This window comes from Triticum dicoccoides, chromosome 4A (genome assembly GCF_002162155.2).
Source record: "Triticum dicoccoides isolate Atlit2015 ecotype Zavitan chromosome 4A, WEW_v2.0, whole genome shotgun sequence".
NCBI lineage: Eukaryota > Viridiplantae > Streptophyta > Magnoliopsida > Poales > Poaceae > Triticum > Triticum dicoccoides.
This window is the reverse complement of record NC_041386.1, coordinates 735,395,782-735,410,749: the sequence shown is the minus strand read 5'-3', so window position 1 is coordinate 735,410,749 and position 14,968 is coordinate 735,395,782. Positions and strand designations below refer to the sequence as shown.

The 14,968-nt window shown below is 46.7% G+C and overlaps 1 protein-coding gene and 1 pseudogene across 1 annotated transcript in view; both read right to left on the bottom strand.

The window, feature by feature from the left end:
- Window positions 1–9,047: 9,047 nt before the first annotated feature.
- LOC119290334 lies at window positions 9,048–9,186 on the bottom strand (annotated as a pseudogene).
- Window positions 9,187–10,753: 1,567 nt separating this feature from the next.
- Window positions 10,754–14,968, bottom strand: part of LOC119288249 (disease resistance protein RGA5-like) — a 7,877-nt gene continuing 3,662 nt past the window's right edge. The window contains exons 5-9 of the mRNA XM_037567881.1: window positions 14,674–14,886; window positions 14,446–14,589; window positions 14,190–14,324; window positions 13,117–14,033; window positions 10,754–12,527 (exon numbers count right to left, since the gene is read on the bottom strand). Of these exons, the coding sequence (XP_037423778.1) occupies window positions 11,078–12,527; window positions 13,117–14,033; window positions 14,190–14,324; window positions 14,446–14,589; window positions 14,674–14,886 (2,859 nt within the window). The 3' untranslated portion in view covers window positions 10,754–11,077. The remainder of the gene's footprint in view (window positions 12,528–13,116; window positions 14,034–14,189; window positions 14,325–14,445; window positions 14,590–14,673; window positions 14,887–14,968) is intronic.

The following is a 14,968-nucleotide window of genomic DNA, read 5'->3' as shown; positions in this document are numbered from 1 at the left end:
TGAAACAAAAAAGCCCAGTCCGGTTGGAGGTGTCCCTTTGGGCTTTTCTTTCTTCTTGCCCCCTATAGTCTGACTCACTATTTTTTATCCTTCGAAATTACGTGCAACAATGCCTCATAGAACTACAAACGAGCTACAACTACAACTCGTTCATACTCCCTCCGTTCCCAAATACTTGTCTTTCTAGGTGTTTCAAATGGACTCAACATACGGATGTATGTAGACATATTTTAAAGTGTAGATTCACTCATTTTACGTCGTATGTAGTCACTTGTTGAAATCTTTAGAAAGACAAGTATTTAGGAACGGAGGGAGTAGATTTATTTATTCATATATTAAAACCAGCTAAAACTACATCTGGAAATGAAAATCATAGATACTGCAAATTAATCTATCTACTCCTTTTCCGAGGGGATCGGGGTCACCCCTTCGCCGGAACGACCGGTCTCGTGGTCATTGGCAGCGTGAGGCATCTGCGCGTCCTCGTCCGCACAGGTCTTCTCTGGCTCTCGGTCATGAATGAAGATCCTGCGACAGTTCATCAACACCACCCGCTCATCCTTGATGGACTCAAGGATGGCACAGGCTTCGCCCAATGAGGGACGGGTTAGCATATAGCTCGACGAGGTCTATAGCGTCCGACCGCACCGCCTCAAGCTGCACCTCCCCCTTGAGGTGCTCCTTCCACCATCAAGAGGCAGAAGTGCTCCCGTGCGTCCTCCATCAAGAGGTGGGGCCGATGCCGGCCCGTCGACAAGGGCGTCCACCATCTCCAACCTGGGGCCAATTGGGTCAACCGCCAGGACCACCTCCTCTGAGCCTTCTCCCTCCGAGCCTCAGCCTTATCAAGAGGTTTTTTCCCCATCGCTTTTCAACTTTCCACAAATTGGTTTTTTTGTTTTTCTTCTGTTTTCACTTTTCTTTTGTGAGTTTTCTTTTTCTTTTTTCTTTTTTCACATCACAAACTTTTTTAATTCGCAAACATTTTTTCAATTCAGGTACTTTTATGAAAATCGTAAACAATTTTCAAATTTGTGAACATTATTTAAAACTTGTGAATATTTTCTTCGAACTCACGAACAATTTTTTGATAATCGTGAACAATTTTCAAATTTGTGAACATTTCTAAATTGGTGAATATTTTCTTGAAATTCACAAAATAATTATTGATCTTAGTGAAAACTTTTTAAACATGTGAATATTCTTTGATGTTAGTCACATTTTTTGAACTCATTAACATTTTTTGAACTTCATGAAAATTTTGAATTTTCATGAACAGTTTTCGAAATCATGAACATTTTCCTAATTCATGAATATATATTTTCAAAATACTGAACATTTTTTGAAATCTCAGGACCTTATTTGTAAATTCATAAACATTTGTTGAATTCTTGATTTTTTATCCACAAACATGTTTTTGATGTTGCAAACATTTTTTGAAGTTCTTGGACATTTATTGAATTCGTGAACATTTTCTCAATTAGCCAAACATTTGTGTTGAATTCGGGAACTGTTTTTGAATTCACGAATATTTTGGAAAATCACAAATAACTTTTGAATGCACGATTTGTGTTTGAAGTTCAAGAACATTTTTTGAACTTACGAACAGTTTTTCAAACCGAGAGCATTTTTAAAATTATTAAACATATTTTTTTCATGTTTTGTTTGAATCCTGAAGAATATGAAGCCAAACCAAAAAAAAGAGAAAAGAAAAGGAAAGGAAAACAAAGAGGGGCGCAACTCGCCGGCACATGGGCCAGCCCAAATTTTGTGCGGGAAGAGCGAGGGCTGCGCCTTTGTGCACGTGACCTCCCGCGAGATCTATCTCTGGGAGCAACTAGTTAACGAGCGCTCCTTCGGGAGCCTCGCAACTATCAGCGCCACTTGGCGCGCTCTTAGGCATTCGCCACATGTCGCGCTCTGGACGCTCCCTCCAGATTCTATTTTTTTTATTTTTTTGCACCCGTTTTCGGCTTTTTAAACGGTTTTTCCCGGGTTTTTTCGACGTTTTGGTTTTCCCCCGGTGTTCCTTAGCGTTTCGACCAAAAAACAATTTTATAAAAAATTGCACGAAAAAACGTGTTTGCTTTTTTTTCCATAAAAAGTCACGTTTTTTCTTCCGCAAGAGGCACGGTTGTGCTTTCGTGAGAGTCACGGCCGTGCCTCTCGGAAAAGGAAAAACAAAGTGCGTTTTCTGTTTTTTTTTCTTTCGCGAGAGTCACAGTTTTGCTTCCGCGAAAGGCACGGTTGTGCTTTTGCGAGAGTCACGGCCGTGCCTCTCGGAAAGGGAAAAAATACGTGTTTTCTATTTTTTTTTCTTTCACGAGAGTCACGGTTTTGCTTTTGCCAGAGGCACGGTTGTGCTTTCGCGAGAGTCACGGGCGTGCCTCTTTCGGAAAGGGAAAAAACGCGTTTTCTGTTTTTTTTTTCACGAGAGTCGCGGTTTTGCTTCCACGAGAGGCACGGTTGTGATTTCACGAGAGGCACGGACGTGCCTCTTTCGGAAAGGGAAAAAATCATGCTCCCAGTTTTTTTGTGAAAAAAAAGTTCGTTAAAATCTATCAATATGGGATCTAGTTTTGAAGATCTCGACGCGAGGAATCCAATGGTGAAAACGGTTTGAGATTTGGACGCACGATTTAAGAGATAAAAAATTTTGAATAAACGAATCTACGAAAAAAGGAAAACTCCCAGGTTGCGACAAGTGGCACGCTGCATGTGCACCACTTGTCGTGACCTTAAAAGATGGAGTGTTCTTTGCAATGAGTACTCCTTAATTAGTGATTTCGTCTATCTCTCGCATTAAGCGAGATGGAAGGCACTGATGGATCCCCAAGCTCGACACAGTACTAGGCCAGACCCATTCGTTCGATCGCTCATGTTTTCTTCACTGGTTCTTAGCTTCGTTTTTTTTTCTTTTTTCACTTTCATTTTTTTCTGTTATTTTCTTTATTTCGTTATTGTTTTTCTTTAGTTTATATTTTTTTTCTCCACTTGTTACAAACTGCCGATGATCCAATGTAGGTCATGAAGCAGAGTCTGTGAAAACCGCGGCCCATTCAACCGGGTCAACGATGCAGTTTCAGGAAATTGCATGTTCTCCAAGCAACCTGCAGCAGACGGCATGATCTCTACAACACTCTGTCTCTATAAACTCTGTTTTGTATTGACTTCCTTCACATGTTTTATTAACACAACACCCAAGTCACTGAATCTCTAGGCGCTGCCGGTTCCCCGCCTCCCTCTTCTCCTCCTCCCCCGCCGCCGCCGGCAGCCGTTGTCGGGCTTGCCCGCACGGCGGTAGGCGGCGGCGGGGGCTTCCCCGCGCACCCGCCGCCCGCTTCCCCTGCTACCCTGGTGGCTGCCGAGGCCGTCCCTCAGTGGCGGCCGTAGCCGCTGGCGTTGTCGCCCCGCGCCTGCCCTGGGTCGAGTCGCCTGGGACGGCTCCGCCCGTCAAATCCAGCTCCTCCGATCTGGCGGCTGGTGGGCCGGGGTTCACCGGATCTGGCCGGCGTGGCCTTGCCTCATCTTGCCCGGCTTGGGTTTTCGCGGTGTGGTGCTCCCTGGTGGTGGCGGTGTGGGTCTTTCTTCATGTTTCGACGGATGTGTGCGGTGGGTGGATGCCGGGGCGGTGGCCTGGGGCGGTGTGGACGGTGTTGCCTCTTTGGCGGGCGACGGCCGTGGGTGCTGGTGGTCCACGACTTCGGTCGTGCGGGCGGCAAGGTCTCGGTGGACGTCTACTACAGTGGGTCGGGGTGCCCCGTCACCCGGCGTGCCTGCTTCGATGAAGTCCAACACCTTCTCCGGCTGCGTGCGCTCCCCTGGCCAGGTCTTTGCCCGAGTGGTTGGGATGGGGGCGGGACCGGGGGAAACCCTTGGCCATCGACGGAGGCCACGACAATGGCGGCGCCTTTACTAGGCGTCGGTCCCCTTTCTGATGAGGCCTTGTCGCGGTCCTCTCCCGTCTTTCAATGTGCTCTTCCTTTGGGCGAAAGCTCTAATTCCCCTTGCGGGCGACGGCTTCGTACACTCGTCGCGCTCCTTCTCGAAGGCGTCGCCCGGTGTTCCCGGAAGCATGGTGGGCGCTTTGCGGTGCGTGTGAGGTGTTAGGCGGCGGCAATGTGTGCGGCGTTTCATCTATTCTACCACCGGTCTTCATCCTGTGGTAGCGCTCCTTCTGCTTGGAGATGGACTAGCGTAGGTGGTGGTCATCGTTTGGCGTCATGGCGTCGATGGCGGAGGAACCTGCAAGGTTGGCACCTCAATCTGCTCTGAAGATGGGCCAGTAGGAGATGGCGGCGACGACACATGTGATTGCGTCGGAAGGGATTGTGCCCCGGACCCGGTATGTGGCTTAGTCGGGGCCTCTGGCTTTAGATGTTAGGCTTAGGTGAGAGGTCTGTGTATTTGGTCCATCTTGCACCCCTTCATCATATAGATAGGAGTAGCGGCAGATGTTGCCAAGATGACGGATTCAGGCATATTGTTGTACTACTTTGTAAGGTCCTCGAGAATAATCAATAAAATGGCTGCATGCATCTTCCAGATGCAGAGGCCGAGGTCATCCTCCTTTTTTAGAAAAAAGACATTGCATCTCTGTCCGCTTCAACTGTTTGGTCCAAGTTGAATGGAAAAAAAGAGATCTTCTTGCTGGCAGCTTTTACTATTTCTAGCTTTTATTAGGTGATCTTTGAACTGAACCCGGTTGTGAGTGTGCGATGGCGGAAACGTCTTACCTTATCCTGGGCGACGTGCTACGTGTTATATAGCAGGGGCGCAATAACCCTGAGGCGCATACATGAGTTGGTTACATGAGAAGATAAGAGGGAATCGACATACAACTTGAGGAGAAAGAAAAGCAAGAGATAGACTTGGTTACAACCGAATAGATATCGTATCCTAGCTAAACTACCTCCTGAACTATCTCTCTGAAGATCCTCTTCTGTCACGTATGCGCAACAATGCCATGTATGTTTAACATCCCCCTTAATCACAACTTCATCAAGTTGAGATTATGTTTAAAATTTTCAAAGCTTCTCACAGGCAAAGCCTTTGTAAATCCATCTGCAAGCTGATCTTTGGAGTGGATAAAGCGAATATCAAGTTGCTTTTGAGCAACCCTCTCACGAACAAAGTGAAAATCTATTTCAATATGTTTTGTCCTCGCATGAAAAACTGGATTGGCAGATAGATAGGTTGCACCGAGGTTATCACACCATAGACATGGAGCTGGTGTGTTCTTTATACCTAGTTCCTTCAGCATGGACTGAACCCATATAATCTCAGCTGTAGCATTTGCCTGTGCTTTATACTCTGCCTCTGTACTGGATCTAGAGACAGTGGCCTGTTTTTGAGCACACCATGATATTAAATTTGGTCCAAAAAATATTGCAAAACCTCCAGTGGAGCGTCTGTCATCCAGACATCCTGCCCAATCTGAGTCAGAGAAGGCACTAACAAGATTTGAAGATGACCTGCTGAAATCTAGACCAATATTCATAGTTCCTTTGACATATGTCACTATGCGTTTTGCAGCAGTAAAGTGGACATTAGTAGGTGCGTGAAGAAATTGGCACACTTTGTTAACAGCAAAGGATATATCAGGTCTGGTCAAAGTGAGATACTGAAGTGCTCCTACCAAGCTCCTGTATTTTGTGTTGTCTTCGGAACTCAAGAGATTACCTTCTGTCAGAGACAATTTTTCTGAGCTAGATAGTGGAGTAGGTGTCGGCTTACAACCTTCAAACCAGCCTTTTTTACCAAATCAGCTGCATACTTTTCCTGAGAGAGATGAAGCCCACTTGCATGTTTCTTCACCTCAATTCCAAGGAAATAGTGCAAGTCACCAAGGTCCTTTAGAGCAAAATCTGCACTCAAATCTTTCAACAGCCCTGTGATTGCTTCATTTGATGAGCTTGTCACAATGATATCATCAACATATATCAAAACAAATATGCATGTGTTGGACTTGTTGTAAACGAATAAAGAAGTGTCAGATTTGGATGGAATAAAACCAAGTGCTTGCATTTTATGACAGAGACGAGAGTACCATGCTCTTGGTGCTTGCTTCAATCCATAAAGTGCCTTGTCCAGTTTACACACATAAGAGGGGGAATTTTTGCTTTCAAACCCAGGAGGTTGCTTCATGTACACTTCCTCTTCCAGAACACCGTGAAGAAACGCGTTCTGAACGTCTAACTGTCTGAGACTCCAGCCCCTAGAAGCAGCAATAGACAAGACAAGACGGATGGTTGCATCTTTAACAACTGGACTAAAAGTATCCTCATAGTCAATACCATACCGTTGTTTAAATCCTTTTGCAACCAGTCTAGCTTTGTAACGATCAATAGTTCCATCAGACTTTCTCTTGATCCTGAATACCCATTTGCAATCAATTAAATTTTTACCTTGCTGTGGAGGAACTAAGTGCCATGTCTTATTTTTCTTTAAGGCTATGTACTCTTCATTCATCGCTTTCTTCCATTTCTCATCACCAAGTGCCTCTTCCAGAGTATGAGGTTCACCTGGTTCACCTGTAGAACAAACCATGCCATATTTTGTTATACGTTTGTAATTAACAGGTTGGATTACTCCCTTTTGTAGTCATGTACGCCGAGGAGAGGTGCCCAGATTTTCAGCCACAGATGATCCTGCAGCTTGAACAGGAGCTTCTGTAGGAGCCGATCCCGAGGAGGATCCGCGCACAGCAGCAACAGTTTCTGTCCCACTTGGATTTTTTGTGGCAAGTGGCAGCAACTGCCCATGTGCAGAAGCCGCAGAAGATCCCGCCGCAGCAACCGGCTCATCATTGCTGCGTGATGGCAAATCGGCCTCGGGTCTGACGCCGGTCGGATGCATGCGCGGATCAGCGCTTGATCCCGCGCCAGCTTCGGGCCCCGCGCCGGTCGGGCGGACCGGGTGGCGCCGCTTGTATCACACCGGTTGGCCGGTGAAGCGTGCACCGCCCACACCAATCACAGGCTGACAAGTGGCAGACGATGGTTGGTGCGGAGGTGACGACGCGCCACATCCCATGAGTTGTGACCACGTGGGGCGCACCTGGTTCGAGGCGGGCGTGCGCGCTGCTGGCGCCCCTGACGCGTCTGCCGCCGCTGATCCCGAGGCAGATCTGATATGCTGCCGGCGCAGGTGAGCAGATCCCGAGGGGGATTTGTCCCCAGATTCCGGGCACATAAAATATGGCGCTGATGAAGGGTTTTCTTCACCATTTTCTTCCCTGATTTCGCCATTTGCCTCGCTGTTTTCACCTGTAGCACCACAAGGCTCATGCATATCATCAGTAAGAGGGTTAGTCAGTAGTTGATCATCACTGTTGTTTCCCCCTTGATCAACACCGGAGAGATGATGAGGCAAAAGAAGAATCTCTTGGCGAAGAAGAGCACCGGCGTTGGGATGAAGATCAGCAAAAGGAAATTTGGTTTCATCAAAGATAACATCGCGTGAGATATACACACGGCCAGTGGCAACGTCGAGGCACTTTACACCTTTATGTTGGGTGCTATAGCCTAGGAAAACACACTGTTTTGAGCGGAACATGAGCTTTCGAGTGTTATATGGGCGAAGACTGGGCCAACAGGCACACCCAAACACACGGAGAGACTTGTAGTCGGGTTTAACATGGAAGAGTCGTTCTAGTGGTGTTTCATTGTTAATGACACGACTGGGAAGCATGTTGATGATGTGAACTGCTGTGAGGAAAGCCTCATCCCAGAACTTGAGGGGCATAGATGCGCCAGCTAGGAGGGCTAGACCAACCTCAACTATGTGTCGGTGCTTGCGTTTAGCAGATCCATTCTGTTGATGAGCGTGAGGACATGACACATGATGTGATATGCCAAGGTTTTGGAAGAAGGAATTTAATTTTTCATATTCCCCTCCCCAGTCCGACTGGACAACAATGATTTTACTATCAAATTTTCGTTCAACGAGAGCTTGAAAGTTTTAGAAGACTTGAAAGACGTCGGATCTTTTCTTGAGAAGATAAATCCAAGAAAATTTGTTGTAGTCATCTATGAAGCTCACATAATAAGTGTGTCTACCAACAGAACTAGGAGCAGGGCCCCAAACATCAGAGAAGATTAATTGCAAGGGTTTGGTAGAAACACTAGTAGATATGGGATAAGGCAATTGATGACTTTTTGCATGTTGACAAGAATCACAAATAGTTTCAAGATCACGCTCACCAACAAACGGGAGCTTATTTTTCCTAAGCAGTTTTTCAACTAAAGAGAAAGCAGCATGTCCTAATCTATCGTGCCACCTTGCTGATGAGAGTTTGGCGGCACCATAGGCTTGTTTATTTGATCTCCTACGCTCCGGAAGCAATGGGTAGAGGCCTCGAACGCATCTACCTCGATAGAGCACTTTCTTCGTTGCCTGATCCTTGATCAGGAAAAAATAAGGATGAAACTCAAGGAAGACATGGTTGTCAATGGCAATTCTATGAACAGAAAGGAGATTCTTGTCGGCACTAGGAACTAGCAAAATTTTCTTTAGATGAAGTTTACGACGAGGGGTACTAAACAATGAGTGACCAACATGACTAATCCTCATACCTTCGCCGTTGGCAGTGTAGATGTGATCCTTGCCTCAGTATTTTTCCTTCATGGTGACCTTCTCGAGCTCGTTGGTGATGTGGTTTGTAGCCCCACTATCAACGTACCAGTTTGTGTCGATGCTGTAGGAGCCATCCGCAGCCGCATCAACTTTGTCCTCGTCTTGGGAGGAGTCCTCGCCTTCATCATAGCGGTACCAGCAGTCCTTGGCTGTGTGCCCAAGCTTGCCACAGATCTGGCAGCGGGGCGCATCAGGACGTGACCGGCTGGAGCCGCCGCCGCGGCGAGGCTTGGAGTTGATGGAGCGGCCGTTGCGGGAGTTAGAGGAGCCGCCAGTGTTGCTGTTTCCTCCTGACCGCCCCTTGTTGCGGGGAGATCCACGCGGGCGAGGGCCGCCACCACGACCGCGAGACGCGACGTTGGCCGAAGACTTGAAGCCGCCGGAGGAGCCGTTGAACTGTGCCATGCGCTGATCAAAGTTACTCAGCATGGCAAAGAGCTCGTCGAGGGTGACGGGCGTGACGCGGGCGTCGAGTGCAGAGACAAGCGGCTGGTAGTCGACGTCGAGGCCATGGAGGATGTACGAGATCAACTCGTCGTCCTGGATTGGTTTTCCGGCGGCGGCGAGTTCATCGGCGAGGCCGCGCAGGGAGGCGAAGTAGGAGGCGACCGATTGGTTGCCCTTCTGCGCGTTGATGAGCGCAGTCCTGATGTTGTTGACGCGGCTGAGGGACTGAGACGAGAACATGCCCGCCACGGCCACCCAGAGTTCACGCGCCGTGGTGATCGCGGTGACCGCGACCAGCACCTCCTTGGACATAGTACTCAGCAGATAGCCAAGCACTTGTTGATCCTCCCGGACCCAAATTGGGTGGAGAGGGTTGGGCACAGAGGACTCCTTGCCGTCCTTGTCCTTGGTGAAGTGGAGTCGGGTCTGCTCCGGCGTGGTGCCGTCGACGTAGCCGAAGACACCGGCGCCCCGCAGGTGGGGTGTGACCTGCGTGCGCCACAGCACGTAATTCGTGCGGTTGAGCTTCTCGGTGACCTGGCCATTGAGGCTAGGCTGAGCGGCGCCGGAGGATGAAGACATGGCTATGCACTAGAAGCAATCGGGAGGCTAGATTGGAAGAGGGAGGCTCTGATTACCATATGTGCGATGGCGGAAACGTCTTACCCTATCCTAGGCGACGTGCTACGTGTTATATAGCAGGGCGCAATAACCCTGAGGCGCATACATGAGTTGGTTACATGAGAAGATAAGAGGGAATCGGCATACAACTTGAGGAGAAAGAAAAGTAAGAGACAGACTTGGTTACAACCGGATAGATATCGTATCCTAGCTAAACTACCTCCTGAACTATCTCTCTGAAGATCCTCTTCTGTCACGTATGCGCAACAATGCCATGTATGTTTAACAGTGAGAAAATAGTTTCTGCTCTCATCGTTTTCCGCCTCGCTTTGTAAATCTGACGGGATTACTAAGATCTAAGTACTACTTTGTGTTTTTTTGCACTTGACTAGGGATAATTAACATCTGATGTCAATTCTTCTCTCCAACAAAAATGGGATGTCGATTCTTCTCTGGAAGGAGGTTCTGCCGCTCCACCCGTTAGTAGGAGACAGCCTTCACCATGGACTGGGTTGTTCCAACAAGGACAAATGACGGTTAAGGTTCAGAGACAGTAATACAACAGTGTTTGCACAGTCGGTTAGTTTCTTGCAGTTACCATCATCTTCCCATTGTTAACACTGCAGAATAAGGCAGAGCTTTTGCCTACGCTTCAAAAGGATGCATATTCACATTCAGGAACAAATAGATTGGACAGGCTTGCACTTGACGAGATTCTGTCTAAAAGATTGAAAAAAAAGAGACGGTAATTGGCTACACTTTCATTTCAGAATTAAAAGGTCGTGTCAGTTCCCGCCCAATTCCAGTTCAGTACACAGGCTTAAAAATATTAACTACCTAACCTAGCAATTAAAATGATACCAGGGGGTTTATCAGGTTTAAGTAAGAAAGCATACGCGCTGGACCAAACGCAGCCTGAATCCTAGCATGCATTCATGGGCCTCCGGTCACAAAATAACCGAAACATGACATGGTTTCTAGGATTATTATTTTTTTCAAGGAGATCAGGAGCATTCATTCATTACAGAGGCAGATTACAAGTAAAATACAGATCTTGATCCATGACCACCATTATTACCTATCAAAAAAAAAAGGCAGCGCCTTAATCAGCTGCTCCTTGATGTCAGTATCGCCACTATTAGCTGCTCAAAATATAAGGTGTTCGTGCTAAAGCTCCTTGATGCCAGTATCACCACTATTAGTTGCTCAAGTAACATACACAGCTATATATTTAAAGGTCAGCTGCCCCTTTTCACTTCTCCAGCAGGGCTACGAAACTATGACGGGAATAATACACTGCTACAAAAGGGTGACGGACGGGTGGTTCGGGTGCATCAGCAAGGCCTCTTTGAGTGTGTCCCCGACATCCTTGTCATTGGGGAACCAATACACTTTGATCTCCTGGAGGTGTAACAAGTGCTCCATGCCGACTGGTATCCACACGCTCAACAACATGATCGCTGCCAGAGATGCTCAGACGTTCAAGGTTATAGAGCTTTCCAATGGAGCAAGCCAAAGCATCAGCTTTTGGCGACGCCAAACTAAGACCTACTGACATGCGCAGTTCCCTCAGATTGGTCAGCTCGCTGAGACCCATAAAACACTTCAGCGATTTCACGTCAAGCCCTCGCAGGGTGTGCAGTGATTTCATATTCTCGATACCTTCAGGCAACTCTGTCCAATCTGGAAGAACCAGACAGGATAGGCGGGGCAAATGAACTATATCTGAGGGAATGCTCTCCATCAATTTGCAATTTTCTATGTCCAGAGTCTCCAAGTAAACAAGCTCACCAAGTTTAGTAGGGAGCTCTATCTTCCTAGCTCTAACCATCATATACCTCAGCAGAAACAATTGGCTAGCAGCGGTGAGGTCAACTATCTCCCGCTCATCAGAAATGATTAGCACCCTAAGGTACTTGAACCACAAAAGAGGGAGTATAGCGTCCTCGAACAGTAATGATCGAACTTGTGACAGCCTAGTAGCAATAGCAGTGTCATATGTTGCTCCACCAACAGCCATGGAGCACAGGGATAATCGGCGAACCTTGTATTTGCAGAGATGCAGCAGTCTTGCCATGTCCTCAGAATTGTGTGCCACACTTACAAAATTATCTTCTACACACTTGCTTAGGATCAAATCAAGCATCATGTCGTGTACTCTGCAACACAATACCTCTCCATACTCAGTTTCTGCCGGCTGAATCATGCTTCTATTGACAAGCTCATTGAAATAACTCCGGCCAACAACCTCCAAATCTGGCCCATGCAAACTGCTGACAAAGCCTTCACCTATCCATTGTTTAACCAGATCATCCCGTGGTATGATGTGGTCCTCAGAATACATACCAAGGTACAGAAAACATGGCCGGAGATGAAGAGGAAGATGGATGTAGCTAAGGTTTAATATACTATTCATCTCTTTCAATGAAGGATTTCTGGCGGATTGGGCACCCAGAGATTTCCTTATGCTCTCCCAGTGTTTCCTTGATCTCACTTGATTAGCTAATAGGCTAGCTATAGTGATAACTGCAAGCGGCAATCCGCCACACTTCTTCAGAATTTCAGCCGCAATGTCTTTAAGATAGGGAGGACATAAAACTTTGGGTCCAAATACTCTATTGGAGAATAATGTTCTTGAGTTCTGTTCAGTGAGGGGCTTCATTGTGTAAATGCACTCACGGTCATTGTGACAGGCCACACTAGCCACATCTTCCACTCGTGTCGTTACTAATACTCGGCTCCCATTCCCATTATCAGGAAAAGCACAACTAATAATATTCCATGCTGATTGATCCCACAGGTCATCAACTACAATAAGGTACCTGTTGAAATATTCGCACATGTTATATTATTGCAGAATATGACTGTAAGTTGAAGACAGAAACATCAAAAATTGAAAAGAACTAGATGCAAGCAAATTTGTTGCTCGGATGGTTGGTCCCTCCCTCTCTCCCCCTCTCCCTCCCTCCGTCCCTCCCTCACTCACTCACAAGACTATTCCAATAAACATCTTAGCAATTTTTTTACACTTCGTGTAAAAAGTACAATACTTCAATCAGTTTTTTTCCAAAGATGTATAGAGTGGGATCTGCTAAAGAAGCATTATAGAATAGCACCCCTTGATGAGAGATTTGAGCAGGAGGCTTCAAGGAAACTTGTGTTTTGAGAATTATGTGAAGCCATTAAAGAAACAAAAAATCCATCCGTATTTGAACCCGAGTACCCGGGAAAAAGACAGAGTTTCTGCTCCAACATGTTTTTGTAATTTTGAATCTGCGAACAAGAAAAAGGTCAAACCTCCCACATGCATGGACAAACAAGCACAACCAGAACATGCACTGACCAATTACTTGCTACTTCAAATTTAAGATGAGTAGCCATTGCAAATGAGTATAAAACGTAAGTAATTACCTTTTATCCGTGAGATACTTCCTTAGCTCTTCAATGATGTCATCAAACCCACAATCGTGAGAAGAGACATTTATCCCAAGTTTCAATTGCAGGCGATTGAGAAGCACTCTCAAATCAGGCCTCTGCGAAACTGAAAAAAATGCCACACAATCAAAATGCCCTTTGACCTTGTCAAACACCTGTTTGGCAAGTGTAGTTTTACCCAGGCCTCCAAAACCAACAACGGACACAACCTTTACTTTTTTCTGAGTATTCATCAACCAACTGATAACCTCTTCTCTCGGGCCTTCAATGCCCACAAGGTTGACTGCCTCCTGGTAAACCGCTCGCAGGCGAGCGTCGACAGCCACAGGGCCAAAGCTAGGCTTGCAATCATCAATCTTGTAACTCTCACGTCGAGCATTTGCTTCTACCACAAGAGTCCTAAGCTCTTCCATCTGGTTGGAAATTCGATGAAGCTCGCACAACCTCTTGTGAAGTTCAGCAGCCTCCCAGAAAAAGCCTACCTCAACATCCTCACCCCCGAATTGGCGGATGAAGTCATCAATGCAATTTTCCATGTCGTAGGAAATCTCCGTGAGATCATCCCTCCAATTTTTTACCCCTGGAGCAAGCTCATTCATGAGCTCCGGCAGCTCAAGAGCAGCGTGTATGGCGCTCAACTCCTTCTCAAGGAACGACGCCTGCTTCCTTACCTCTTTGCGCTTATTGTACTCATCGTTGATGAAAGTGGCAAGCTTGCCACTAAGGGTGCTCATCACCCCGGTCGCCACACACACGGTTGATGTCCTCCTCTTCTTCTGTTGGCTCACTTTGCCATCCTCCTGCTCAACCTCCAGCGATGATGGTTTCAGTTGGAGTGGTGCGACATAATCATCCATCAACTTTAGTTCATCCGCCATCTTGGAGAAGCTTATCTGCAAAAAAAAATTGAAAACAAGATTAGGAGAAATCACTAAATAGCACATATTGTACTAGCCGCCCATGAATGTGGTAAGCTTGCCACCGAGGGTGCTCATCACCACAGTAGGCAAACTCATGGTTGCTGCCTTTCTCTTGTTCTCTTGTCTCACCTTGCCATCCTCCTTATCCACCTCCAGTGCCAATGATTGCAGTTGGTATGTTGTGTTAGAATTATCCATCAGCTTGCCACTAGCGACAGAATTACCCATCAACTTCAGCTCATGCGCTAGCTTCGAGAAGCTTATCTGCAATAAAAATGAAAACATATTTAGAAGAAATCACTAAATAACGCGTATTGTACTCGGTGCCCATGAACGTTGTAAGCTTGCCATGGAGGATGCTCATCACCCTAGTCGCCACACTCACGTTTGATGCCTTCCTCTTCCTCTCCTGGCTCAATTTGCCATCGTCCCGCTCCACCTCCAATGTTGATGGTGGCAGTTTGGATGGTGTAGCAGCAGAACCATCCATTAATTTCAATTCATCCACCAGCTCGGAGGCAATGCTTGTCTGCAACAAAAATGAAAAATGGCCATGACACATCACTAAATAATTACTGGTAGATCATATAAATTTACTATTGAGTGATTGTACCTGCCCTTCTGTTGAGGCACCTACGTCACTCGTAACAGGCCAATTTGAAATTTCCGCGTCACCCTGTATTCCACGGATGATAAACCATGTAGCCGGCCTGTTCCCTGGGTAATAGTTTGTACATTGTATCCCTATCTCGGCACATGCCTTTAATTGTTCCAATGGCGTGTGACTATTTGATGTCCCAAACTTGTCCGTCCAGCTTTCAACTACCTGCAATTTGATAACCATGGTTAGTTATAAAGAAGGATGTTGATCGTATCCTATCCAACCCAGTAACGCAACAGCCCCCCGC